A 26825-nucleotide genomic window follows, 5' to 3' on the forward strand; every position below is an offset into this window, starting at 1 on the left:
CAGAATCTTGTTGTTTAGGGGTTTTTGTGGAGATTTCATTCCATGGGCATGATCGATTAAATCCTTGGCCATTGGTGATTAACTCAATCCCAGCCCTTCTCCCCTTCCCAGAGGTCAGGGGGTGGGGTTGGCTGAAAGTTCCAACTCTCTATCACACCTGGGTCTTTCTGGTGACCAGCTCCCATCCTGAAGCTGTCTAGGCCTCCAGCCACAAGTTACCTCCTTAGCATACAAAAGACACTTTTATCACTGTGAATTCCAAGGGTTTTGGGAGCTGTGTACCAGGAACCTGTGTGTACCAGGGACAAAGACCAAATACCTCTTTTCCATTGTGCCGTGGTGGCTGTGACCAGTCTTTATGTAGAAGCAGAAACCACTAAGAATATTATAGTGATGATGGAACCATAAAGTGCTTCAAAAAATATAATCCATGTAGGCCACTCAGTTTTCATAAAGATTAAGAATATATTTGTCATCTGTTATTTTTATTTCAAAGCATTTTCATCTTCAGAACAGAAAATTTTAATGTGAAGCATCATTTTTTGGGTCATTGAGTATGGAACACTGCAGCACATTTTTGGGCACATTGTAGGTACTCAGTAAATATTTCCTCAAGGTGAACTGATCTGTAATGTTTTATCCCTTCTCACAGGCACCCAATAAACGCTAAGAATTAAATAAGAACATGGCTAAAAATGTGTTAGAATTCTATTAGAATAGTAATCACTTAAAACTTTTTTGATTTCTCAGTTTCTTAAAGCCATCTGGACCTTATTCTAATTTAAAAAAATTTATTTTTAAGGCTGAAAAAAATCAATTTTTTTGGTGGGTGTTTTTGATAATTTAATTTCAGACTATCATGGCATTCATTCCTGGCAAAAAAATTCAATTGTCCTGAAACTCTGCCAGTCTCTCATTGATTATTATAACCACTGCTTAGGGAAACATGGCATCTCATTTAAGCTTTTGACCTAACAAGGCAATTTTTATATACTGGTCAGAAAAATGTGTATGTTAATTTTGGTTCAAGATATGTAAACAAAGTCATAAGCAATGTGGAAAGTCAGAGGAAAAAAGACTTCTAAATTAGATGATTTTTAGCAGAAGACTATCCAACTGCCTGGAAGGCGTATTTTTTCAGCTGCTGTTTAATTTGTGAGTGAAATGAATATGCAAACTGAACATACTGCTTAATTGGTCTTTACAAGAGAGATCGATAATGAAGGAATGTTAATTGTTTCAGCTTTACAGCCGAGTCGGAAAAAGAGAAACAAGAGTGGATTGAAGCTGTGCAGCAATCGATAGCAGAAACTCTCTCTGATTATGAAGTAGCTGAGAAGATATGGTTCAACGAGTCCAACAGGAGCTGTGCAGATTGTAAAGCCCCGGATCCTGACTGGGCATCCATCAATCTCTGTGTTGTCATCTGTAAGAAGTGTGCAGGTAATTAGTGATAAGTTATGCTCATCACTGTTTGGTGGCAGATTGGCACTGAATGCTCTTTATTGTCATATATAATGTGTCCCAGCTGATGATTATGAAAAATGAAAACAGAGAAAGCTTATTCCATTTAAATCAAATTTAGAAATATAATCCTAAACTTTTCTTATGCATGACTTAGATATAAAAATTGATTTTTAAGCATGTAATCATTTTTTTGTGCCTACTTGTCCATGTATGCATTTTAAAAAGGCAATTGTTGAAGTTTTTAGATTTTAGGTGAATATGTTTCAGAATATACCCTGAATGCATTTGCTGTTTGTATGATTTTACATTTTTCCCAGTCGTGTTTTCTAAGACCTATTTTTCACATCAAGGCCATTCTGAGCTCTTGGTTCATCAGATCTGGTATCTCTTACAATGAGAATTTTTGTATACAAGCATTTTCCAGGCGTATCAAAGTTTGTGAAAGTAACCAGTATTATGACTGGTTTTCTTATGGCGATCTTACACTTTGCAGACTATGTGACAGTTCATTGTATTTAGGAGCTCAGTTATTCCAAGTGAGTGGAGGGAATGGACCCCCGTTTAGGTATGTGATTGTGGAGGTCTTGGAAAAAGCCACAACCTAAACTTAACTTCAGCTTTTCAGCTCCACCAGGTACTGTGCTGGTCTTGGGAATTAAAAGGATGTATAAGGCATGACATTTCTTGCACAAATATGTAAATAGTAATTACAATAGAGTATGGTAAGGACTAGAGTAGACTTAAGTACAGGTTTCACTGAGAGAATACAGAGGAGCACCTGCCTCAACTGGAGCAAAGACAAGGACAGTTCCTACAAATCCTTAAGACTTTTCTAGAGCTCTATGCTACCATATTTCTCAACCTGCTAAGATGGACTTCCTCCTGAGCGAATTAGCAACGTCAATAGTAACAAGAAAAAGCATCAGTTAATCCTCCTCTACTTTGTATTTTTTTTTTTTTTTTTTTGAGGAAGATTAGCCCTGAGCTAACATCTGTTGCCAATCTCCCTCTTTTTGCTGAGGAGGACTGGCCCTGAGCCATATTTTTTCCCAACCTTTTCTTCTCACCAGTCTCACTGGAAGAGATAACTTTGTTGTCCGAGGCTGTTCTTTCTATTTATGCTTCCTTTCTTTCCTGTCTTCTTAGGATCCCCTCACTCATCATTTACTCACTCTATGTAAGTTGTTCGACTATGATTTCTTTTGTTTCAGCATATAAATGTGCATAAGTCTGTCCTGTTAACACCAGCTTTCTGAAAACCTAGCATTCCCTTCTATGTATCATTCTCTCTCCCTTTTTGCTTTCATAGATGAGATACTTTCAAGAGTAGTAGACTGTGCAGGTTTTCTTCATTTCTTTAACTTCCTGGTTTTTCTTCAGCATCTTGTCACCAACCTCTTTTTCTCTCCAGTAAAAATGTTTTCACCCCATTTACCAATGTATTTTACCTCTCACTTTATGTGTGGTCAGTTCCTATCTTGATTGTCTTCTCTGCAGTATTGGTCAATCTGTCTCTCTGTGACTTCTCATCCTCTCTCAACTTCCAAGAGACATTGTCTCTTGGTGGGCTCTTACTACTGCGGTCATCCTTTTTCAGATTACTTTTCCTCTCCCACTCATAACATAGGTGTGCTCCCTTGGGTGACATCCTCAGCTCTCGCACTCTGATGTTCCTGAATGATGGTATTTATCATATGAATTCAACACTCATTTTTGAGCAGATGATTCTCACTCTGTTGGACACCATACTCTTATATCCATCTACTAGAATCTCTACTTGAATTTGCCCAAGATATTGCAAAGATAACATGTTACATATGGAGCTCTCATTGCTGCCAGGCTCATTTACATAAAACTGCACATTCTAATCTCGGTCAGAAGTAACACTGTCCATGCTACACTGAAGCCTAAAACCTGAGAGACCTTCTTGACCCTTCTCTTTCCTTAAAGCCCACCAATTCCCATCAGTTTTTATCTTCTCAGTATCTCTAAATTTGCCCTCTATTTTGTTTCTCTTCCTGGTGCCTCAATTCAGATTCTATTATGTATTTCTTAGGCTACTCCAGTGTTCCTTCCAGTTCTTCCTACATGCTTCTAAGTTTGACCCCTGTTGTCTTTAGGTCATCTTTATAAGTGCAAACCTGTGAATTCCTGCCAAGGGAATTCTAGGGCTTTGTGCTTTGAGTAGTTTCCAGCTCTCTCAAAGAAGGGAAGAAAGGAACCCCTTACCAATGTAGAGAGAGGGATGAGCTTTCATGCTCATAAGGCAATAGGTCCTTAAGATTAAGGATAATGTCTTTGTACCTGTTTTCCTTCTCGGCTTGGAAAGCATCTGACACATGCCTGGGTACCCAGTAATGACTGAATGATGATTTATCCAACAGAATTAAAGTGATGATAATAGAATGCTGGGCTGTTATTCTCTTCCAGGCATAATAGCAGAATAAAGAATCTACTTCAGAGTTTTAAGTATACATTCATTAGAGTTGTAGCTAGGTTTTTTTTTTTGAGTAAACGGATAATATCTGTATTCACATACATGTAATTTGCACAGACCTGTTATAAAATGTTTTCTTTCAGTTACTGAAAATTTCTGGTTACTTGCTGAGCAATGAAAAATGATATAAACGTATGTATATGCACATATATATGCATGTACATACACACATACATGCACACACACTTTTAAAAGTGTAGTTTTATACCAGCGCACGGTGCTGATGAAGGTGATTGCTGTTATCTTCGTTGTGGTTGGTTATGATTTCTGCCTAATTACCACCACGACTCTACTCTAGGGTGGAAAGTACATATTAGTGTGTTTTAAGTTGAAAAGATGGATAAATACACGCATACATGTACACATAATATACACCTTTTTTTAAAGGTAAAATACATTTACATTCAAATTAAAATAGAAATGCAATTGTTTTTTGATTTCAGGTCAACACAGATCTTTAGGACCAAAAGATTCCAAGGTTAGAAGTCTAAAAATGGATGCGAGCATTTGGAGCAATGAACTCATTGAGGTAAGTCCGATTTAACTATGGCGGTGGTTAGCAGAGGTCGGGGGAAGGTATGCAGTGGAGTGGCATGGGTTACTTCAGGGGCTCTTTGATAAAGTTCTCACACGTTATAAAGATGGCTTATAGCCTGTTAGATAGTGGTAACTTTCTACTTTCACCTTCAGAATGCTGCCTAAAGGAGATAATTATGTTAAAAATACAAAGTACAAGGAGCTTTAATAGTAATAACTATTAAAGCCTTGACAGCTTTTTTTTACGCCAGCATTTACTTTCTTTGTTTTTAACCCAGCATGGATAAAATGTTATAAATGTGAATGAAAACATTTGGCAAAATTTTCTATTCTCTCTCTTGGCTGCGCTCTGTCATTAACTGCGATCGTGTCTAACTTGCTGTCTCCCTTTTCCATTTTCTGCTTGGGTTTTAGTACTGTTCTCAACCAAATTAGCCCACCTACTTAGCCATTTTAAATGACTCTGTTTCAATTTGAGCTTCACAAAATAATAATGGTTTTGCTACAATTTGTGTTGCTTGCAATTTCTTTCTTAGCTAACCTTTTACCATTGTTAAGAGCAGCTAGACTGTATTTAAAATAGAAATAGTATCTGCTTTCACATTGCATCTTCCTGAAAGAGTTGGGTCTTTCTTGTGTTTTTGCGTATTTTATACTGCTATACTTTAATCTGTAATGTGAATCAGTTTTCTGCAGATTCGCAACTGATATGAACTATGTTTTATAATTTTTTGATGATTCAGCTTTTTATTGTCATTGGAAACAAAAGAGCAAATGACTTTTGGGCTGGTAATCTTAAAAAAGACGAGGAGTTACACATGGACTCGCCAGTAGAAAAGAGAAAAAACTTTATCACTCAGAAGTACAAAGAAGGAAGATTCAGAAAAACACTTTTGGCATCTCTCACCAAAGAAGAATTAAATAAGGTATCTAATAAAATAGACATGGATTTTAATGTCTTTTTAAATATGTCTGAAGGATTTTGAAAAGAAGTAAAAACTCTTTTAGTATTTGATGGAATTGTTTTATTTTATTTCCTTTTGTAAGATTGTGCCAGTGGTTTTCCCATCATTTCACTTACGGATTCATTATGAATAGTCGATAAACTCCATCCATAGCTGAAATTTCCAGCTAACTTAGGCCTACCCCATTATTCTTAAAACTTTGGCGACTTTTCCTAGAATACTGAACTAACTTCAGCTCTTACATTACTGACTCAGTGTCACCAAAATTAACATCATTTACTCAATTAATTTATTAGGATCATTGATTTGTTTGGTCCTGTTGATTTGAAGTGTTAATTGCCTTTGGCTGAGTGATTCTTTGTACTTCTTGTGACCATTTTTTGCTGCCCATTTGGTCTTCACCCTTTTGGCAAAGGATTTGTTAAGCATCCTGCCAGAAAATTTGAAAAGCAATTTTCTGTTTTTAAATTACTACTTTAGTTTCTTGTAAGTCAGGAAATTCTTCTACGTATAGATATTTAAAACATGTACTTTGATATGCCTATTGTTTTTATGCTTAGAGAATATATTTTTTCATGGTTCTCAGTTCTTTAGTATGCTTTTAATGCCAATGCTTATTGTATAAGGATCCCTAGGTAAATAGCATTATGCTGAACATTTTGGAAAACAAAAAAACAAAGATTTTTTCCATACTTCCTAGAAATTATAAAATTTATACAATTATTTACATTTCTCTTCTCTTGGCTTAGTTCCCATTGACTAAGTTTTTCTTCTTTGTGCATCTTTTATATTAGAATTGGTTTTAAAGTAATGACACACAGTAAGTGCAGGATTTAGGATCCATACCTAAGGCTGGGGAGAGTCAGGGAGGTGGGATGGGGTAAGGAACCATATATTTATGTTGTGTAGGTAGGTATGGTACATATGGTTATGTAGGTAGGTATAAGGCTATTTAATTTTGTTTTGGGAGGTGTTTTCATGGGTACTAATTACATTATTAAAATAACTGACCAATTATACCAGATGTGTGGAATAATGATAACAGGGTATCATAAACCAAGGTTTATTATTTATTCTGTGCACCACAGGTCCATATATAAATAAGTAGTAAGTTGTGGATTTTGGGAAAGTAATTGCTGAGGTTGGAAAACCAGAGTATATCTTTCCCTAATAGTTTCTCTCTTTTTGCTGGTGATGGGAATCTTGTCAATGAGTAAATACTGATGTCCCCAAATGAGGTCCCGCGTGCCACACCACACACTTCACTTGAACTAAGACATTAGATAAGTTTTACATTAATTACTAGCAATTGCGTTCTTCCTAGGAATGTTTTAGGGAAATCTACCCATTAGGATTTACTTCCACATTGGGCTTCTTAAAAATGATACTCTTAAGTGTCAGTGAATAATTTTTACCAAAAATTACATTTATTTTATGGAATAAGTATTTTTAATCGAGATATAATTTACCTATAATGTTGTGTAAGTTTAAGTTGTTCAGTTGTCGATTTGATACATTTAGGTATTGCAGTATGATTACCACAGTAGCTATAGCTAACACCTCTATCACGTGACATAATTATTTCTTTTTTGTAGTGAGAACTTTTAAGATGTATGAGCGATTTTGAAGTATATAATACAGTATTGTTGACCACAATCACTATGCTGTGTGTTAGAGCTCCAAAACGTATTTATCCTCTAGTTGTAAGTTTGTACCCTTAAACAACATCTCCCCAATTTTTCCTCCCCACCCTAGCCCTTGGTAAGCACATTCTACTCTCTATTCCTACAACTTTGGCTTTTTTAGAGTGTACATGTAAATGATATCATACAATATTTGTCTTTCTCTGTCTGGCTAACCTCACTAAGCCTAATGCCTTCAAGGTCCATCCATGCTATCCCAAATGGTAGGATTTCCTTCTTTCTCATAGCTGAATAATATTCTGTTGTATATATCTATACCACATCTTCTTATCCAGGCATCAATTGATGGACCCTTAGATTGTTTCCATATCTTGCCTGCTGTGAATAATGCTGCCATAAACATGAGACTGTAGATATCTTTTTGATATCCCGTTTTCATTTCCTTTGAATATATACCCTGAAGTTGGATTGCTGGATCATATGGTAGTTGTATTTTTAATATTTTGAGGAACCTCTGTACTGTTTTACATAGTGGCTGAATCAATTTAGATTCCCAGTAGTGCATGAGAGTTGCCTTTTCTCCACGTCCTCACTAACACTTGTTATCTCTTGTCTTGTTGATAATAGCCGTTCTGACATGTGTGAGGTAATATCTCATTGTGGTTTTGATTTGCATTTCCCTGATGATTAATGATGTTGAGTCTTTTCATGTACCTGTTGACCATTTGGATGTCTTCTTTGGAAAAATGTGTATTCAATTCCTCTGCCCCTTTCTTAATTGGATTGTTTGTTTTTTACTGTTGAGGTCTATGAGTTCTGTATATTTTTTGGATATTAGTCTCTCATCCAGTGTATGATTTGTAAATATTTTCTCCCATCCTGTAGGTTGCTTTCTCATTTTGTTCGTCATTTCTTTTGCCTTGCAGAAGGTTTCTAATTTGATATAGTCCCACTTAGTGACTTTTTCTTTTCCTGCTTATGCCTTTGGTGTCATATCGAAAAAATCATTGCCAAGATCAATGTCAAGATACTTCTTTCCGATGTTTTTTTCTAGAAGTTTTAAGGTATCGAGTCTTATGTTTAATTTTTTAATCCATTTTGAGTTAATTTGTGCGTGTGGTGTAAGATAGGTGTCCAGTTTCATCTTTCTGTATGTGGTTATCCAGTTTCCCAACACTATTTGTTGAAGAGACTATCCTTTCCCCATTGAGTGTTCTTGGTGGATAGGTATTTATTGCACACACAGCAATTGCTGAGTTCTTTTTTAGGTGCTAGGGATACAATTGTAGTAAAAAGTAAATGTACTTCTTTTATTCCTGAGAGTCGTAGTCAAGTAGGGGAAACTGACCATAGACAGCTAGATTCTATATCTACTATAGCAAATACAGTGTGCTGTGATGGGAAACACTAGGGTGATGAGAGAGAAAGAGGAAACACACGTGATTAATGAGGGCAGTCAAAGGCTTTTCCAGTGGAAGGATGTTAGCTGTTTATTTTCCAACACCCTTATTTTGCAGGTGAGGAAAACTAAGATCCAGGGAGGAGAACGGATTCACCTCGCAAATTAGTACGAAGTTAGGTACAAGAATTCAGGCTTCTTGATTCTAAAACAGAGGAAATTCTGGAGGTCAGCTAGACCATGGTAGAGAAAATAAGTACTTTTTTTAACAGTTCATGTCCCGGGCTGGAACTGTGAATGAGTCCTGGGACTTCCTGGCTGTACCTTCTGAGCCGCCTGTTAGTATATTTAATGAGCAATTATCCTGGAGTTGCAGTACAGAGGCAAATTAACCAGTGATCTGTCTTGGTGCACCATGTCAGGAAGGAGATAAAGTGGTGAGTCCGAGGCTAGAAAGTCAGATGGAATCAAGGTGCCAAAATTAGTGTGTTTGGAAGCAAATGAGAAGGCAATAAAATGAGAAAACAGGAAGAAAGAATGAGAAGAGATGTGAAGGCAGCTTATTACTTCAAGGCAAAAAAAATAAAAAATAAAAAAAATCAGGTTCCAGCAATTCCTAGTCTTTGTATAATGATGGTATATAACACAAGTGAGTGATGTTGTTTTATTGCCTCTTGCTTGCTCTTCCTCCTCCCAACCCATACTCCCACCCCTACAAAAGGAATAATCCTGAATTTACTTGGTGCTCATCTGTCAAAGATTCTACAGATCCTGATTACTAGAAAATACATACATACATACATACAATATTCATATGACAAAACATTTAGTGGATACTTCATTATTTTTTAATTTGTTTTTTATTGAGATAACATTGGTTTATAACATTATATAAATTCCAGGTGCACATCATTATATTTCAACTTCTGTATAGACTGCATCATGTTCACCACCAAAAGTCTAGTTTCCATCCATCACTCTCCTCCCACCTGCCTTCCCCTATGGTAATCTCCAATCTGTTCTGTGTATCTATGTGTTTGTTTGTTGTTTTTTATCTTCCATATCAGTGAAATCATAGGGTATTTGACTTTCTCCATCTGACTTATTTTGCTTAGCGTATTACTCTCAAGCTTCATCTATGTTGTTGCAAATGGCAGCAAGATTTCATCTTTTTTTTTTTTGTAGCTGGGTAGTATTCCATTGTTTATGTATACCACATCTTTTTTATTCATTCATCTATTGGTGGGCACTTAGATTGTTTCCAAGTTGCGGCTATTGTGAATAATGCTGCAGTGAACATAGGGGTGCGTGAATCTTTTCAATACTTCATTATTACATTTGAAGTGTTTTGAATTATCTGAGCATCAGCCATTATCATAGTGTATAAGCATAAAACATGTCTTCCAAAGAAAATACGATGGATGGGAAAGTTTAGAACATCACAGCAATAAAACAATGATTTGAAATTTGGAGGTCTTGGGTTGTAATTTAAATTCATATGAAGCAGGCCTTTTGAGACTGTTGCTTAATTCAGGGCATAATTATTATTAGCTATCTTAGTTAAAAAGGAATACAGACTTCATCTTATAAATGATTAGCAGACGTTCACTCATCTTAATAGCTAGAATTGTATTTTCTTCTTTTGAAAGGTATATTTTCTTTTAACGAGCAGGCTCTGTGTGCTGCTGTAGTGAAGTCAGATGTTCTGGAAACGATGGCTTTGCTGTTCAGTGGAGCAGATGTCATGTGTGCAACTGGAGACCCTGTGCATAGCACCCCCTATCTGCTGGCCAAGAAGGCTGGACAGAGTCTGCAAATGGAATTTCTCCACCATAACAAATTCTCAGGTTAGTCTTTATCCCGGCATGACCCTGCTCTCCTCTGCCATATCCCTAAAAGGAGTGAAGCACACATCTGTTCATTTCTCAAATAAGAAACATCATCAGAATGAAAAAAAAGGTGATGACTAAAAAGATGGAACATGCTTAAGACTATGTTTTATTTTATTTCAAGAAAAAGTTTAGGAAATAAATCTTATGTTTCTTTAATCTTATAACTGGAAGATTAAAATAGTTAATCCCACATAATCATTTTTACCAAAATTAAATCTGATTTTCATATATGAATAATAAACACAACTTAAGTGCTTATTTGCAAATTGTATGCCAAGTGCAATAAACATCTCTGTGTATTTGTTCTGTGGCATATTTGAGGTAGTTTTTCTTTTAGATCAAAACTCTCATACATATTCATAAGCAAAGGGAAAATTGTTTGCATTTTATATTTCAAATGTATTATTTGTGTAATTGTTCTAGATTTCCCTCAACATGACGTTCATTCTGAAGGTGGATTAAGTCAAGAGTCCTGTCAGTCCGTGTTCCTCTGTGACTTTCTGTATCAGGTCCCTTCTGCTGCTTCTAAACTCTCTTCAGAGAAAAAACTGCTTGAAGGTATCTTTTCTGCTCCATTTAGATTTTGTTATCCGATAAAACTTTATTTCATTATCAAAACTATTAGGTTTAAATTTTGATGTTTTTTCCCTTAAGGTGTTGAATTGGATCTTGCAGTAGAGAAATATTTTTTGAGGATTTATAAATGCTTCCAGGCACAGATATTATTTCACGCGGTGCATCAGGGACTTACCACTGGGTTGGAATGCTGAATGGCTTCTCAACAGGATTCACTGATGTCTACCTTAGGGCCAGCCAATTCTGCTTCAGGATTTAAGGGTTGTTCCAAAGAAATGTGAAACTCAGCCCCTTCCCTTAGGACAGCCATCCTAACTGGGGAGATAATATAGATAAATGGCAGCACATAGGAAGAACTGACAAGTTTCCAGGACATATTCTATCAGCATACTAGGTGATATGAAGTAGTTCATTTTGTTCTGATTATAAGTGTGTGTGTGTGTGTGTGTGTGTGTGTCTGTGTAAGTAAAATAAAGCTTAAGCGTGGGTTCAGAAAAATAATGGGAATTAATTTGATTTAACAAGCTATTCTAGGTTTGAGGACTTATCTGAGCAGAGTCACAATAGCCATTTATCCATCTATCCATCCAGCTCTTTGTGTCAGGCATTTACTAGGCATTAGGAATACAAAAATGAGTAAGACACAGGCCTCATGCTCATGTTATAGACATGTGAACTAATTTTAAAAATATAGGCAGAAAAATATAATGAGATCTGTCTTACTGGAACAAAGAGAATTTAAGAGAAATTAAGCTGTACAGGGCAATTGATGGTGGGCGTTCAGGGACTCCGGACCCTCATATTAATTTCCTAGGTAGTATAATCCAGCTGTATTACTCAAAGGAAAAATAGGATGAAAAACTCACTTTAGAGCGCTAATCCTGATCCTTATACCTTGGAAGTGATTATTTCAGTAAAAACACTTTATTTCCAACAAAAAAATTATATCTCTAATCAGAATTATATTGGGACTAACTATACTTAGATAGATTTTCCTGGAAACAGTGGCTGTCCTTTAGTGAGCATGTACTATGTGTAAGGCATTGCTTTAGGTACTTTACGTATGTTAATTGTAATCCTCATGCAAACACTGCAAGATAGTTGATATTATGCAGATTTTCACATGAGAAATAGAGGAGCTCAGCTTGAAGCAGAATTTTACATCTAATTTGTATTATAGTTGTTATTGTAACAGTTTGGCCTTAGTTAAAATGTAATAGCTGAGTGACACTAGGATGGCGGAGCATTTTTATCCTTTGAGTGTAGATATTTTTGGTTCTTTCAGCAATTGGTTTTGATATCTTCATTTATTCAACCTAACCAATAATAAGTGACAGATTTTACAGAGATTTTCTCATCTTCTCTTGCTCCTTATCAGTATTTAACCCTTAAGTAGTCAAAAGTTGACTGATCAGAAGGAGGGAAAAAGTAACTGAATAATCTGTGAATTGACTATAGCAATTATTAAGGGGCTGGCACTGTGGCCTAGTTGTTAAGTGTGACGTGCTCTGCTTAGCGGCCCTGCTTTGGTTCCCGGGCGCAGACCTACGCTACTCATCGGTAGCCATGCTGTGGTGGCAACCCACATATAAATAGAAGAAGGCTGGCACAGATGTTAGCTCAGGGCAAATCTTCCTCAGCAAAAAAACAACAAACAATTATTAAAATAATTGAATAATAAGACAATTAATATACTCATAAATAAGTTTACAAGGTTTCTGGAATGTTTCTTCTAAATAGTAGGAGATCCTAGCCCCATCCTTCAAACCACTTATAAAAAGAGGAAATAGGGAATTTGAAATATAAGATTTTCTTCCTAAAGCTTTTCAATATATCATAAACACTCTGCAGGCTTAAAATAAGCTTTTATTTACTTTTTGGCAATTGTGGTTATAATATTTATTTACTTACTAGTTTGTTTTAGTATTTCCTTGAAATGGATTGTTTTTGTTAATCACTTGAGGACTGAATTGATGTTTTAAACTTGTAACTAAATCGTTCTTTTATCTTTTATAAATTAACTATGGATTTTTTTTTGTTAAAACTTATTTCAAAAACCAGAAACTGGTGCATTCTTGTGTATGTAATTTAATTAGGGATGTTTTCTCATTTTGGAAGATGCTATTTTAAGTAATATGAAGTTGAATGTCTGTACTTTGGCTATGCAGCTCACAGATATGATTTCATCAAAAAATAATCTCCTTGCAAGACACTCTTTGAGGGTCCTCATTTCTTTTTGTCAGCAAGGTCTATCATTTCAAACTCAGAACAGAGCGTGAATCAGTTGGCTGCTCCCCATCTCCACTCATATCATCATAGCCCCAGCCACCACCATGTCCTGCCAGGGCTGTAATACCTACCTTAGTTGTCTGCCAATATCTTTCTTCTAAAGATAGCTTCCCTCCAAAACCATTCTCTAAAAAGTAGACTTAACAATCTATAAAAATGTAAGTCAGATCATCTATTTCCAGTGCTCAAGTATATTCAGCTGCTTCCCATTCTAGACTCCAGCCCTGCTCCTTATTATGACCTAAAAGACCTTCTCATATCTTCCCCCTGTCATCTCATCTCTTTCCTCCCTGTGCTACATGCCTAACCACACTGGTTTCCTCTCTCTTCCTGCAACATGCTGTGTTCCTTTCTGCCTCTTCTGGACCTCTGTGGTCACTGTTCACTCTGCAGGGAGAGTGCTTCCCTCAGTCTGACTCCTTCTCATCTTTCCGGGATCAGTTCAGTGCTACCTAGTTGGAGAGATCTCTTTGGAGCCCTACAAAAGTGTGCTCCCACCACTGCTCTCCTCTTTCATACTGTGCTGCTTGTTTCCCTCACAGTACTTACCACGTGAAGATGATCCCTCCTTCACTGCTTTGTTTTTCTTTCCCTCTGGAGTGGAAGCTCAATGAGGCATTAGCATTTTCTGGCTTAGTGAGGATTATCAAATCTTTGGTACCTAAAACAGTGTCAAAACATAGTAGTCACATGATAAATACTTATTGAATAAATGACCATATCTCTAATTGTATTGCTACCATTGTACAAGTGTGAGTGACTTGTTAGTATTTTGTTTTGGCCTGCATATGAAAGTACTGAATAGAACATATTTGGTTCAGAAAGAGCCGATGTAAAACTGAAGAAGAAAAAGTTGAACTACCGAGAAACATCAAGTTCTGGTGATTTTTTCTTTTTTCCTTTTCTCCCTCAAGATTCTCTAGTGTTGTTACTCCTATTGAGCACCAGCTTTATGAAAAAAAATGAATTATTTGGAAAGATTTAGAGATTAAAGTGTGGTTGGCACCTTTGCCTCTGAACAGCAAGCACCTGGACTGCGCCACTCTATCAGTGCTTGTCAGTACGGCCGTAGAGCAAAATGATTAGAAACAAAGAAAAAAGTCAAGGAATAAAATGCATGCAGTCCTTCAGAGAGTTACAGAGGTTTCAGATTGTCAGCTCAGGTTTTTAAGATTTGAAGTTCTTCTAGCCTCTGGTTATGAAGACTGATCTGTATTTTTCTTTTTCTTCTCAATTTAGTGTTCCTGAAAAGAAAGACGGATAGCTCTTGTTAAACCTAAGTATAGAGCTGAGTAATAGCATCCTGGTCTTGTTTTCTGTTTTCTCCCTGCAACCATATTTTTTCTGCTTGATATCTTACCTTGATTTGCTGGCAGAGTGTTTGATTTTTAAAAAGAAAGTGGTTGATATGGTTTACTTGTAATTCCTATCATCTGTTTATATTTAATTTCATAGATTAGAATTGAGGGATTTTGAAGATCTTTTTTCCCCCTAAATGCCTAGATTGTATACTTTAAAAATCTTTCTCCAAGCCTAAAACACATTTATTTTAAATGAAAAGGATTCCTAGGGTGTATTTCTATTTTCAGTGGACGCTGAATACCATCAGTTGAGGAAATTCTTCATCAGGAAACAACTTCATGGTTTCAAAAAATAGTAGTTTCGCCGTAACTGTCTCAGATTTATTGTGCATGTGCGTATTAGAAAGTATGACCCCTGCTCTACTCTAGTACATTTTACAAGTGGACATACATGCTTCACACACATAGCAGACACAGAGAGGCACTGTGTGAAGTCATTAAGAGGGTAGCTTCTGAAGCTGACTGCCTGGGTTCTACCCCTGGCTCTGATGCTAAGTACTTGTGTGATCTTGGGAAAGTCAATTAACTGTTTGCAGCTGTGGACGAGGTACAACAAAGGGGGGTGTAATAATAGAATTGACCTAGTAGATTGGTCTGAGGATTCAATGAGTTAATGGATGTAAAATGTGTAGCAGAGTGCAGGGCACATAAATATGATGAGGGGATGCAGAGGAGGAGCAGAGGGGCTGTTCGTATACACAGCTGCTTCTGGTTTCCACTTAGCCTTTGAGTTTAGGTATATCCTCCAGGCTGTAGCTGACGACCAAGGTACCCAACTATAGTACCCATATCACTTCATAGTAGTATTTCAATAGGTCACCTCTGGAGTCCTTTACCTCTGTTTGAGTGAGTTCCAGCAGTGTTTTTCTTCCCTGATGTAAAAGCATCGAGATTGAATAGAAGGAACGAACAACTCATTCAGCCAGTCCAGCCACGGTACACATTACCTCTTGTCTATGAAACAGCTTGTGTCCTGAGCGTTACCCAGTCTGTGGCCCAAGTTTTATTTCTGGTGGACATCTTCTGGTAGCTAATTAACAGTAAGACTTCTGTAGCAGAGAGGGTGTCACAAAGGGTATCGACATTTCTCAAAGTCAGAGTTAGGAGAGCATGTCTGAATTGGCTTAAGCAGACAAATGCAATTGAGCATAATTTTGTTAAAGGTTTTCATTGCTTCCCAAGTGAACAGGAATGTCAAGATTTCCTGTCATAGCTTTGTTATTATAAATCCTCCAAGGTAATATCTGTGCCTGCCTTGTCCGACCTCTGGCACATTTTTCACTTATAAAAATGACTAATCAAGGGTTATAGTGGTGATAATGCTGCAGGACTAAATCTCAAGCCATATTTCTAAGTTAAGGTGAATTTGCACTCACCTTTTTAAAGAGATTTGTCATTTGTTTCCCATTAGAATTTACATAACTAGGTTCTGCGTTTACATTTATTTCAGGCATCACGCATTTGGCACTTTTTGTTTAAGACCTTCCAATGGCTCCCACTTGTCTACTGAGAAAGGAGCTAAGTTCTGAACACCTGTCATGTGAGACTCCTGGGGCCTGGCCTCTGCTGCGAGCCTGCAGTCTCCTCGTTCTTTCCCATTTCCTAACTTCACGTGTAATCTCATTCTCTGGCCAAATAGGTTTTAGGCAGTTTCCCCTTTCTGTGACTTTCCTCACGTTGTTCTTTCCCAGAATTATGGAATGATTGTGGTTCAGAATGCATTTTTTGCTACTTTAGAAACATGCCTTTGCAGTCATACACGACTATTTCAAAAGCTGTATTTTTCCATGAAAATTTTCTTTATTTTATGATAAGATTTTTTCTTATCACTCCAGTCTGAGGGTGGCTTCCCTCCATGAAAGATTCTATAAAGGGATCTCCTGATGGTTATTATTCCAAACACACTCCTCTTAGATTGGATTACAAACTGTCTCAGGACAGGGGGTTGAATTTCCTAATCTGTGCCAGTGATTATCTATGTACTGAATAAATGTACCTTTTTTGCTTTATTCTTTATGAAGGTTATTCAGATGTTTCAAAATTATTTCATAAGTCCAATTGATTCATGCTTTCACTTTTCTTTTTCTTAGATTTTAGAAATAGTCATTAGTAATAGTTATTTAAAAATTATGGCCTTTTGTGATTTTCATCTAGTTGTGCAAGGTATACAGTGTGACTCAGGATTTGAGGGCCCTGGAACAATGTGTCACCTTCCAGTAAAAATTGATTGGGTCTCTGTGAACTTTCTTTTCCCGTACCCATAAACACATTCTTTGTGCTGCTTTCTTCTGCCAGTTATGCCTCCATGTTCCCTTTGGCAGTCTGTTTCTCAGAATACGGGGACCGGACAGCTCTCAGTGTTTCTACCCTTTGAGTGCTTCTCCTCATGATGGTTTTTGAGGCTAAACACATCATCTTGTTTTCTTTCTTCTTCTTCTGACCACCACCCCCTCCTATGATAAAGGGAAATTTAAAGAGTAACATCATATATATTTTCTTTTAACTTTTTACTTTTAATTATTTTAACATAATTTCAAATATATAGAAAAGTTGCTAGTGCAAAGAATTCTCATATGCCTTTCACCCAGCCATCCCAAATATTAACGTCTTACATTTGCTTTATCCTCTTTGTTTCTGTGTCTGTGTGCATGTATATACACACATACGTATGTGTGCGTATATGCATATTTTCGGAATTACTGAGGAGTGAGTCACGGATTTGATGACCCTTTAGTCCTAAGTACCTCTGTGTGTATTTCTTAAAAAGAAAGGCGTTCTCTGAAGTAACCACAGCAGAGTGATCAAAATTAGGAAATTATCTGATCTACAGACTTTATTCATTATATCTGTATTTATAGACCTTGTTTTTTAGCCTTAATGTCTATAGATCCAATGTATATTTTAAATGCAATGTTGAGGGTTGCTTATATAATTTAATTCTTAGCAGTAACTTATAATTTGTTTATATGGTCTCTAGAGTCCAGAAACAGGATGGGGAGGTGATAATTAAGAAGTAATTCCTTTTATCTAGGGAAACAAATTTTCACATAATCTTTCCTTCCTATCTTTACTTTTTCGAAACATTTGAGTTTTTAATATTTTACCCTACTCATTCAAAGAGTTATTGGCAAACTGTAGACTTTGAATTACATCATTAAAACCCATAGAAAATAACAAATCTTTCAGAATTTAATTTTCACATTAATGTCTTTCAGTAGGAAACGGGTAATTTTTTTGTTTTTTTATTAGCAAGGTTCATTGTTTTTGTTTTTTAAAGTGAGAATTAAAAAGGAGTGATGAGGATTAATAACAAATTTTGGCAATGCAAATGCAGATTATATAAAATCATTGTGTCTGGTTGGTGTTCATCCCTGTTGTTTGACCTCTTTTGTGTTTACATTTTCAGTGCCAAAGATGCAGTTGGGAAATAAGCTAAATGCAAGGAGTAACATGGGTACTTTTGGAATGTATAATAATATAAAACCCACTAGAAGACTGAAGTAGTAAACACATACCTTATATTTGCACACAATTTTCAGAATTCAATAGGAATCAAACAAACCTGAACAGAGCTATATCTGAAATGACAGCTTCTTCTCAGCTCCATTGTCTTCCATCAGACTCCACTTTAGCAAATAAGCATTGCATCTTTTTGGAAACGACTCCGAACTTTATTTTCACAATTAGAAGCGATAAAGCATACACAGCCTTTAGGAAGTAGTTGCTGACTTCCGTTATTAAGTACTCAATTAAATTGTAGTAATTAATAACTTCTCCCCCCTTTATCATTTCCATAGTCAGTAACAATCATCTTTAGCCTGTTTCATTTTTTCCAATATTTTTTCATGTTTATTGACCATTGTTTATTTTCATGGCTGCCTTAGCTTAAATGTCCTCTTAACCTGTATAATTTATTGTACTTTCCAAAATGATAACCTCATCTTATACATCTTATAGTTGATGCATTAGCAGAGTTTGACTCAGTGTATACATTTAAAGTAATGTTAATTCCAAGATTATATTTTTGTGGTTGAGCCTTAATTTATATGTAGTTCTTTGACCCTTTCTGTTACTCTTGTTCATTAACCCTGGACCAGTTCCTATTCTGGCTCATCACCCCTCTTCTACCTTTATGTGTATCCCTATTGTGGTTTCAGAAGCATTCTTGCCACCCTCCAGAATTACTTCTTTCTTTTCAAATTCTCTTCTACCTGTGCTAGGACTATCAGATAATAGTTTGGCCAACCTTTTCCATCCATTTTCACTGCTTCTGCTTCTAAACCTTTGAGATTGCTGAGAATTGCTGGTTAGGGAACCAAGCCTTTTGGATTAGCAACAAATTCTTTTCTTTTTTGTTTTTTAACATAATCTGGATGCAACACATTAATTGATGATCTTTATAAAGAATTTTTATGTCTAATTTTTATTTTACCAAAGCCATACATACATATAGTTTTAATGGAAACGGATATTTGTCCTTGTTTTTTCATTCTTAGACATTATCCATGTGTCTGATAAATTTTCTCATCTATTCTTTTTCTCTTTTCTTAGAAGAAAGTTGGGTAGATGTTGAACCCATAAGGATCTTATATTATCTTTTTTCTCTCTCTTGTTTTACTTTTGGAAGAGTTCCTTTTCTAAGCTTTCTCTTATTTTTTAATTTAAAAATTTATGATGTATTTTTATTAAAATTATTTTTTGTTCCTAATTTTTCTCTTTAGAGCATCCTGTTCTTGTTTATGGCTGCAGTATCTTTCCTTAACAGTCTGATATTAATCATAGTTTTCAAAATGTATTATTATTTTGTCTTTGAGCTCTGTCTTTCATATTGGAAGCTTTCATTTAAATATTTGGGATCAGTTGTCAGAAGACTCCACTAGTCTCTTGCTGAGTACTGGCATGGGGTGTTGGTTATCATTGGCTCCAGCATTTTGGATATTAATGTGGGGAGGTAACTAGGAGTTCTGTAGAATGTCATGTAAACACTTTGTTTCCAGAATGGCACCTTACCTACAGGCAACGCTTGAGTCTGTCTCCTAGTTTAGAATCTGGCTGGTCCAGTTTCTCTGGAGTAAAGGACCCAACTTCCACATGAGTGAGGAGTGATTGCTGCTTAGCTGCTTAGCACAGGGTAGAAAATAATATCTGGACTTAACTGCCTTTGTATAATCAACTTGGTTCAGTTCTACTTCTTATCCTACACTTCCTAAAGTATTAGTCTCTCTGAGACTTTCTGGAAGTATGTACGTAGAACATTGCTTATTTCTTGTTGACTTCTTTTGCATATCTGAAGGTGCCAGCTTTTGCCTGTCAGACAAATCAGTTGTTTCCTGTGTACTCTGAGTCTCTTTGATTTTCTTTGTCCTTTTGAGTTTATACTTTCTATCTACAATGTCATTATTTTGGAATTTTGAGAGGGAATGGAGATGCATACATGGATCCATACTCCTATGGTTAAAAGGAATTCCATTTATGATTCTTCTATTGATTCTTTAACACATTTCTTATCTTTGGATTTCTCTTAATGTTGGCAACCTCATCTGAGCCATTTCCATGCTCAATAACTTGACTTCCTAATAAATGAAAATAATAATTTCAACAAACTTTCCCTAGGCTAAGCAATGTGGTGATTCTTGAGAATAGAAAATACAGTCCTTGTTCTCAAGTAGCTTAGAGCATTTCTGGATAAATGAGCAAATCTAAATTGTTATATTGTTAAAATATTGCATTTATATTTAAAAATAGCATTTTAAATTGTTATATTGAATGGAAATTATTCTAATAAAATGGTAGAATGTATTTGAACAGCCGTATGTAGAGTCACTTTTCTATGTGCTTTACATGTGTTGCATCGTTTAATCACCACCAAGATCCTGTGAGTCAGATGCTTTTCTTATCTCCTTTTACAGATTAAGAACCTGAGGAGCAGAATGGTTAATTTTGTTCTCAAGGGTACTTACTTAGTGACGGAGGCATTATTAGAACCCAGAGTCTTTGATTTCCAATTCTACCTTCTTAGGGTCCACATAGAGCTAAGGATGCCACAGGAAAATACTTAAGTTGGCCTGGGGAGAGGAATAGAGGGTTGGAGAAGAGCCTAGGAGAGGTTGTGCCTACATCCAGTCTTGGAGAAATTGGGTTAGCTGAGTGGAATGCCATTATAGTTAAATAATCTTACCTCAATATCTAATGGTATCTTTCTAGTTCTTCTCTTTATTTTCTCTGTTCTTGAGAAAGAAAATGTTCATCGTCAGTCCAGTTTGGCAAACATTTTTTGAGTGCCATTTTGCTTAACCATGGCTCATGCCTTCATTTGAGCTTATGGTAGCCTTTCCTGTATGACATAGGTTATTGATCTATCCTGACTGGTTTCACTTCTTATCCCCATTTAGTCTTCAATATGCTGCAACTTGGCTTCTTTCAGAGAAATCTCATTAGTGGGCAGTTACCTCCTTATTACAAAGACCAACAGATATATTTCAGCCCTCATTTTATTAGATCTCTTTGCTATATTTGATAGTGATAATTACTCCTTTTTGAAATGCTCTACCCTTTTTCTGTTTTATACACTGTCTCTTCTCATTTTCTTCATTGCTTTCCTGGACCCTTCTACATTTGTTAGTCCTTACAATTTTAAGTTTTCTGAGATTTTATACTTGGTTACTTTTTAATTTTAATCACTACCTGTATTGTAAAGACTTTCTAGTTATCAAGACCTTTTTTTTTGCCCAAGATGCAAATCCAGAGGGTGATCTGCCTAATAAATATTTCTGTTTGGCTTTCCAGTTGGTATTTCTAGTTCAGTGTGTCTCAGAAGAAACTTGTATTACATGCATTAAAACTCTTTCTACTTTATTTTCTTTTAAATAAAAATAAGCATTGCTGCCCACCATGTAATCAAAGCTAAAAACGATACAACCGTTAATAAGTTCTCCCTTCCTCCCTGCATCTGATCAATATATGTTTTATCTCTTTAAAACACTCACATTCATGTGTGCATTTCTCTCTTCTGTCTCTCCCTTCTTTCTTTCCTTTATCCCTATTACCACTGTCCATCTTTTAGTCGTCTTCATCTCTCAATTAGCCTTCCGTTGGCAGTGTCCCACCTGGTCTCCTGCATCTAGCATCACCTTCTCAAATCCATTTTTCACTGTAAGCAGAGTGTGTAAATTCAAATCTGATTATATTCTTCTGCTGAAACCATTTCAATGGCTCACCATCAACTATAAAATCAAAGCTCAGCACTTCTGTGAAAAGGGCCAAATGCTAAATATTTTAGGCTTTGTGGGCCCAATGGTCTCTGCTGTAAGTCCTCTCTGCTCTTGTAGCAAGAAAGCAGCCACAGACAATCCATAAACCAATGGATGTGGCTGTGTTTTAATAAAAGTTTATTTATAAAAACAGGTGATGCTCTGCATTTGGCCTACAGGTCATAGTGTGCTCACCCCTTAGAGATGACTTTTAAATCCCCTAAACAAGGCATTAAGGCACTGCAGGTCTGATCGCTCTTCCTCTGCGTAAACACCTACCTAACCTCAACCACAGTCTTGTTTTTTTTCCTCCTAATAGTGTGTACAAACATCAGTCTTTGCTATTTCAGAGTTGTTTTGCAGCAGTCACTTTATGGATCTGCCTGCTTTCTAGTCATCAGTGTCATAGTTATTTTTGTCTTGTACTTCCTTTGTTACTAGATTATAAATTTTTTGAGAGTAGAGAATGTGACAGCTTTTTATTCTGTGTAGCAGTAGCATGCTCTTTAGACAAAATAGGAAATTAATAAATTTACTTATTTGAATGCAGTCACTTTTTAAAACATGTATTTTTAAAAAATGTACGTTTATTATATCGTTCAATTCATTATTTTTTTTTAACTTTTAGAGACTAATAAGAAGTGGTGTGTTTTGGAAGGAGGCTTCTTGAGTTACTATGAAAATGATAAGTCTACCACACCTAATGGCACTATTAATATCAATGAAGTTATCTGCCTGGCTGTACACAAAGAGGACTTCTATTTAAATACTGGGTAGGTCTATCACCAGGCAGGTATGAGATGAAAGTATTTTCTAATATTGATCATACCAGGTAATAGGTGTTTTGTTATCATTTCAGTTCTTCACTTACTTCTTGTGGAATGGTTTAATGGTTTCTCGAAGCCTACTCATTTTGCAGCTTCTGAATGTTCCTTAGGGAATTCACTAAAAAGTAGGAAAATTAAAATATTAAGTAATATGAAAGGTTAATATGTTTGCATCTAATTTTAAGTAAATTTATAACATTCCATTCCTAAATACGTAGTCTAATAATTTTTATGATTTGTTCATTATTTAAAATAGTGGACTAATGACAAAATTTATGCATTCATTAAATGTATCATGGTTAAAATAGATGACAAACGAAAATGTTCAGTGATGACTTGTTCACATTAAAATAAAATATTAATATATTTAACAGCATATTAAAATACTAAATTCCTTAAAGATCTACTTTGCATTTTAATGGCTCAAAAAAGTTGCAATTAAAGAGTAAGCATTATTTATTTAACATATTTGACTGGCAAAGTAGTTTAATAGAATTTCTATGAGAACTTTTGAATATATCATCTTTGTTGCGAAAGTTTCTTATCACATTTTGTAATTAATGAAAGTATGTAAATACTAAAATCTGCAAAAATCAGTTTTATAAGGATATAGTATTTAAATAAAAATTTTACATGAGAAAGGGAAGAGATTTGCAAGGCTATGTTATTTATATAAACTACGTAAAACATTGCTGTTATTACATAATGATTAATATATACTAGTTGAAATGACTGTTGTTTTCTAGTAAATCTAATTTGATTTTTTAAGTGAACAAACATGATTTAGCTGATTTCTTTTTGTTTTAATCTTAATAGTGCTTTTATTCTAAATGAATAATCAGTTTAATGTGGCTTACTGTGGAATGTGAAAATAAGTGCATTCTATGTATTAAGTTGCTTAATTAGTAAATAAAATACAATTTAATTAATATTAGTTTATGTCAGCATATAATCATATTCAACAATAAAACATTATTGATAGAATGTTACAGATACAAGTAGATGTGCAGGAGAAAGCATCTGCAATGCGATGTGGTGAAGACATAATTGTAGCTGGATTCCGAATTGCCTTAAATAGCAAATTATAGAGTTTGAACTCAGTAATGTGGCCCCTGAGGAGTTATCCAGATTTGTATGTTAGGAAGAAAGCTGGCTGAAGTGCTAAGGAAAAGATCGGAGGAAGACAGACCATAATTACTGAGAGTTTAGCTAGAGGAAGAAATAATTAAAAACAGTGGGTTGGGAGAATCTTCAGATTGAACTCATAAGATTAAATGTCTGACTGGATGAAGAGCTGATGTTAAGGGGGAGAATAAATTAAACTCCAAGGTTTTAAGCTTGTTTATGAGGTAGATGGTGATGCCTCTTAACTGGAACATGAAGTAGATACAACAGGTTTGAGATAAAAAAGAGAAAGAAGGAAGATGACTTTGATATGAGGTATTTTGAGTTTTTTAGGTAATGGCAGCATGCATACTTAGTATGTTCCCAGGAATAGTGGGAACTGTGGATGAGGAACCCTGGGAAGAATTCAGGACATGGGGTGTTACTCTAATTTAATCTATAGTAAGGAGATGAAATTGGGACAAGATGAAATGGTGGAAGGAAAATTTGTGAGGTGAGATAAGAGGGCTAATTAGAGAACTGTTTGGACGATATTTACTTTGAACAGTTTGTCAGAGTAAATCAAGAAGGAGTGGTCCGAGAGGGAAGAGGAGACAGAAGAGAGCCCTTTGCCACATCAGCCAGCTGATGAGTGTCTTGGGCATCGACAAAATCATGCAGTAGAGTGATTAATCAGAAGAATATTCCTTTTTTCTGATTCAGTGTGTTCCATTTAACTCATTTGAATAAAATATAAACCATCAACAGAAAAATATGATAGGTAGGTAGGTAGATATATTTCACAGCATTTTCCAGTTTTCAAAAGGAATTTAATTAAAAACTTGACCTTCGTGTTATTTTTTTTAATAAAAGCCATACGTAACCAGTGGTGTTTTTTCATTCATGTGTGCTCTAGGCCCATCTTTACCTTTGAGATTTATTTACCCTCAGAACGTGCATTTTTGTTTGGAGCTGAAACACCTCAAGCTCAAAGAAAATGGACAGAGGCAATAGCCAAGGTATTTAAATATTGCATTGTCATCCCAAATCCAGAGAAGATTCTTAATTTAGGGTCTATGGTTGAGTTTCAGAGGTCCATGAAAATTTTATACAAGATTCTGGGAAGAATGTCCATATTTCATTAGATTTTCATAGGTCGTAGCCAAAAGAGATTAAGAACTACTTTCCTAGAGCCTTAAGCAGAAAAGAATTAGGGTAGGACCTTGAAGAAATCGTTCTTCAAATTAAGGCCACGTTTTGATGATTAAAATCTTTCCAGTCTTGTAGAGTCATTTCTGGCTATGTCTTTTTATAGGTAGTTATCTTGTTCATGGTAGTACACAAAGGGGAAACGAACAGATTGAGTAAAAGATACAAATGGAAACAAACATTGAAGGTTGACATTTTGAAAAATGTCCAAATCAACAAAGAGAATGTCTTCCTATTTCGATTCTCTATATATCAACAAAAGTGGTTTAAGATGCTGTCATTTGAAAATGCAAGTTTAAATAAATGTTTTGAAATTTGGGTTACTTGGAAATGTTTAAAATAGAAAAGCAAAGATAATTTTTCCACCTTCCCTCATATCTGTAGCTATAGAAGGGATTTCCTATTTTCACTGTCTTTATTACTTTTCTGTATTTGTTTTAACAGCATTTTGTTCCCTTTGTTGCTGAAAACTTAACAGAAGCTGACTATGATTTGATTGGTCAACTCTACTACAAAGACTGCCATGCTCTGGATCAGTGGAGAAAAGGCTGGTTTGCTATGGACAAATCTAGTTTGCGTTTTTGCCTTCAAATGCAAGAAGTTCAGGAAGATAGAATGCACTTAAGAAGGCTACAAGAGCTAAGTAAGATTTTCTTTCTCATCTTATATTTTGGACACAATTTTTTTATTGCATATGGTAATGGTAGCTGATACATAAAATTATGATGGCTCACTCCAAAACATATGAGTAAGTAATATTAATAATTGTGTCTTTATAGATATTTAGTGTAATGTTTTTAAAAAATATGTTCATGCTTTTCTTCTTTTCCTCCAGCAATCAGCACAATGGTTCAAAATGGGGAAAAAATGGATGTCTTGCTCTTGGTAGAAAAAGGGAGGTAAGTGCACTTTTGCTTTTTATTCTTTATTGCAATTACTCTAGAGAGCGGAATATTTTGGTTATCTTCTTGGAGTAGAACCCATTATTTTATAGCTTCTTGGAAATTTTCTGAATTGTGTGTGTGTGTATGTGTATATATATATATGTACTCTTCAGTAGAAAGAGTACACCAATGAAACTTGCTTATTTTTATATTTATTATGACAAACTCAGTGTGATCAACTATTGTAGTTTTCTATTGACCCAGGTCCCTTTGGGACATTCACATTTAAGTATTTGGAAGCACTTTGGTAGTTGTAAATTTATTTTCAGTGTGGTTATAAGATGAGTATAAATAATATCCTGAGTCATTTATATATGTGTGTCATGCATATAGCTAAAACTTGATTTCTCAAATTTATTCACTTTCTAAATAAATAATAAGCATCTACTGTGCATCAGATACTGATACAGGCTTTGGGGATACAGTGTTGAATAAAACAGATGTGGTCCCTGCTCTCATGAAGCATGTACACTAGTGGAGGAAACAGAATATAAGCAGACAAAAAAACAGTTATGTAGTATTGTGTCCATCTATTTTAAATGCTTGAAATAAAATAAGGTAAAGAGAGAGCTGATGGAGCAGTATTCTGTTTTGGATAGCGTGGTTGGAGAAGGTATCTTTGTCAGAGACCAGCGTAAAGTGAAGGAGCAAACCGTGCAAGAGTCTGGATAGAGTGTTCCAGGCACAAGGTCAAGGGTATTTTGGAAGACTCTAAAAATTCATTGTACCTGGCATGTTCAAGGTCTGCGAGGAAGCTGCTTATGGCTGGGGAGATTTGAATGAGTGAAATAGTGGGAAGAAGTGATTTCAGAGATACCCCTGGGCCTGATCATATAGGGCCTTACAGGTCATGATATGTAAAGAT

At 35.6% G+C, this 26825-nt stretch overlaps 1 protein-coding gene across 10 annotated transcripts in view; it reads left to right on the forward strand.

The window, feature by feature from the left end:
* The window catches only part of ARAP2 (ArfGAP with RhoGAP domain, ankyrin repeat and PH domain 2), a 173438-nt gene that overhangs the window by 65291 nt on the left and 81322 nt on the right, over positions 1-26825 (forward strand). For all 10 annotated transcript variants that reach the window (XM_070506079.1, XM_070506080.1, XM_070506072.1 and 7 more), the window contains 9 exons: positions 1244-1443; positions 4408-4493; positions 5245-5427; positions 10181-10355; positions 10824-10958; positions 22505-22649; positions 24724-24826; positions 25461-25659; positions 25852-25915. In XM_070506079.1, the coding sequence (XP_070362180.1) occupies positions 1244-1443; positions 4408-4493; positions 5245-5427; positions 10181-10355; positions 10824-10958; positions 22505-22649; positions 24724-24826; positions 25461-25659; positions 25852-25915 (1290 nt within the window). The remainder of the gene's footprint in view (positions 1-1243; positions 1444-4407; positions 4494-5244; positions 5428-10180; positions 10356-10823; positions 10959-22504; positions 22650-24723; positions 24827-25460; positions 25660-25851; positions 25916-26825) is intronic.

Source organism: Equus asinus, chromosome 3 (genome assembly GCF_041296235.1).
Source record: "Equus asinus isolate D_3611 breed Donkey chromosome 3, EquAss-T2T_v2, whole genome shotgun sequence".
Taxonomy (NCBI): Eukaryota; Metazoa; Chordata; class Mammalia; order Perissodactyla; family Equidae; genus Equus; species Equus asinus.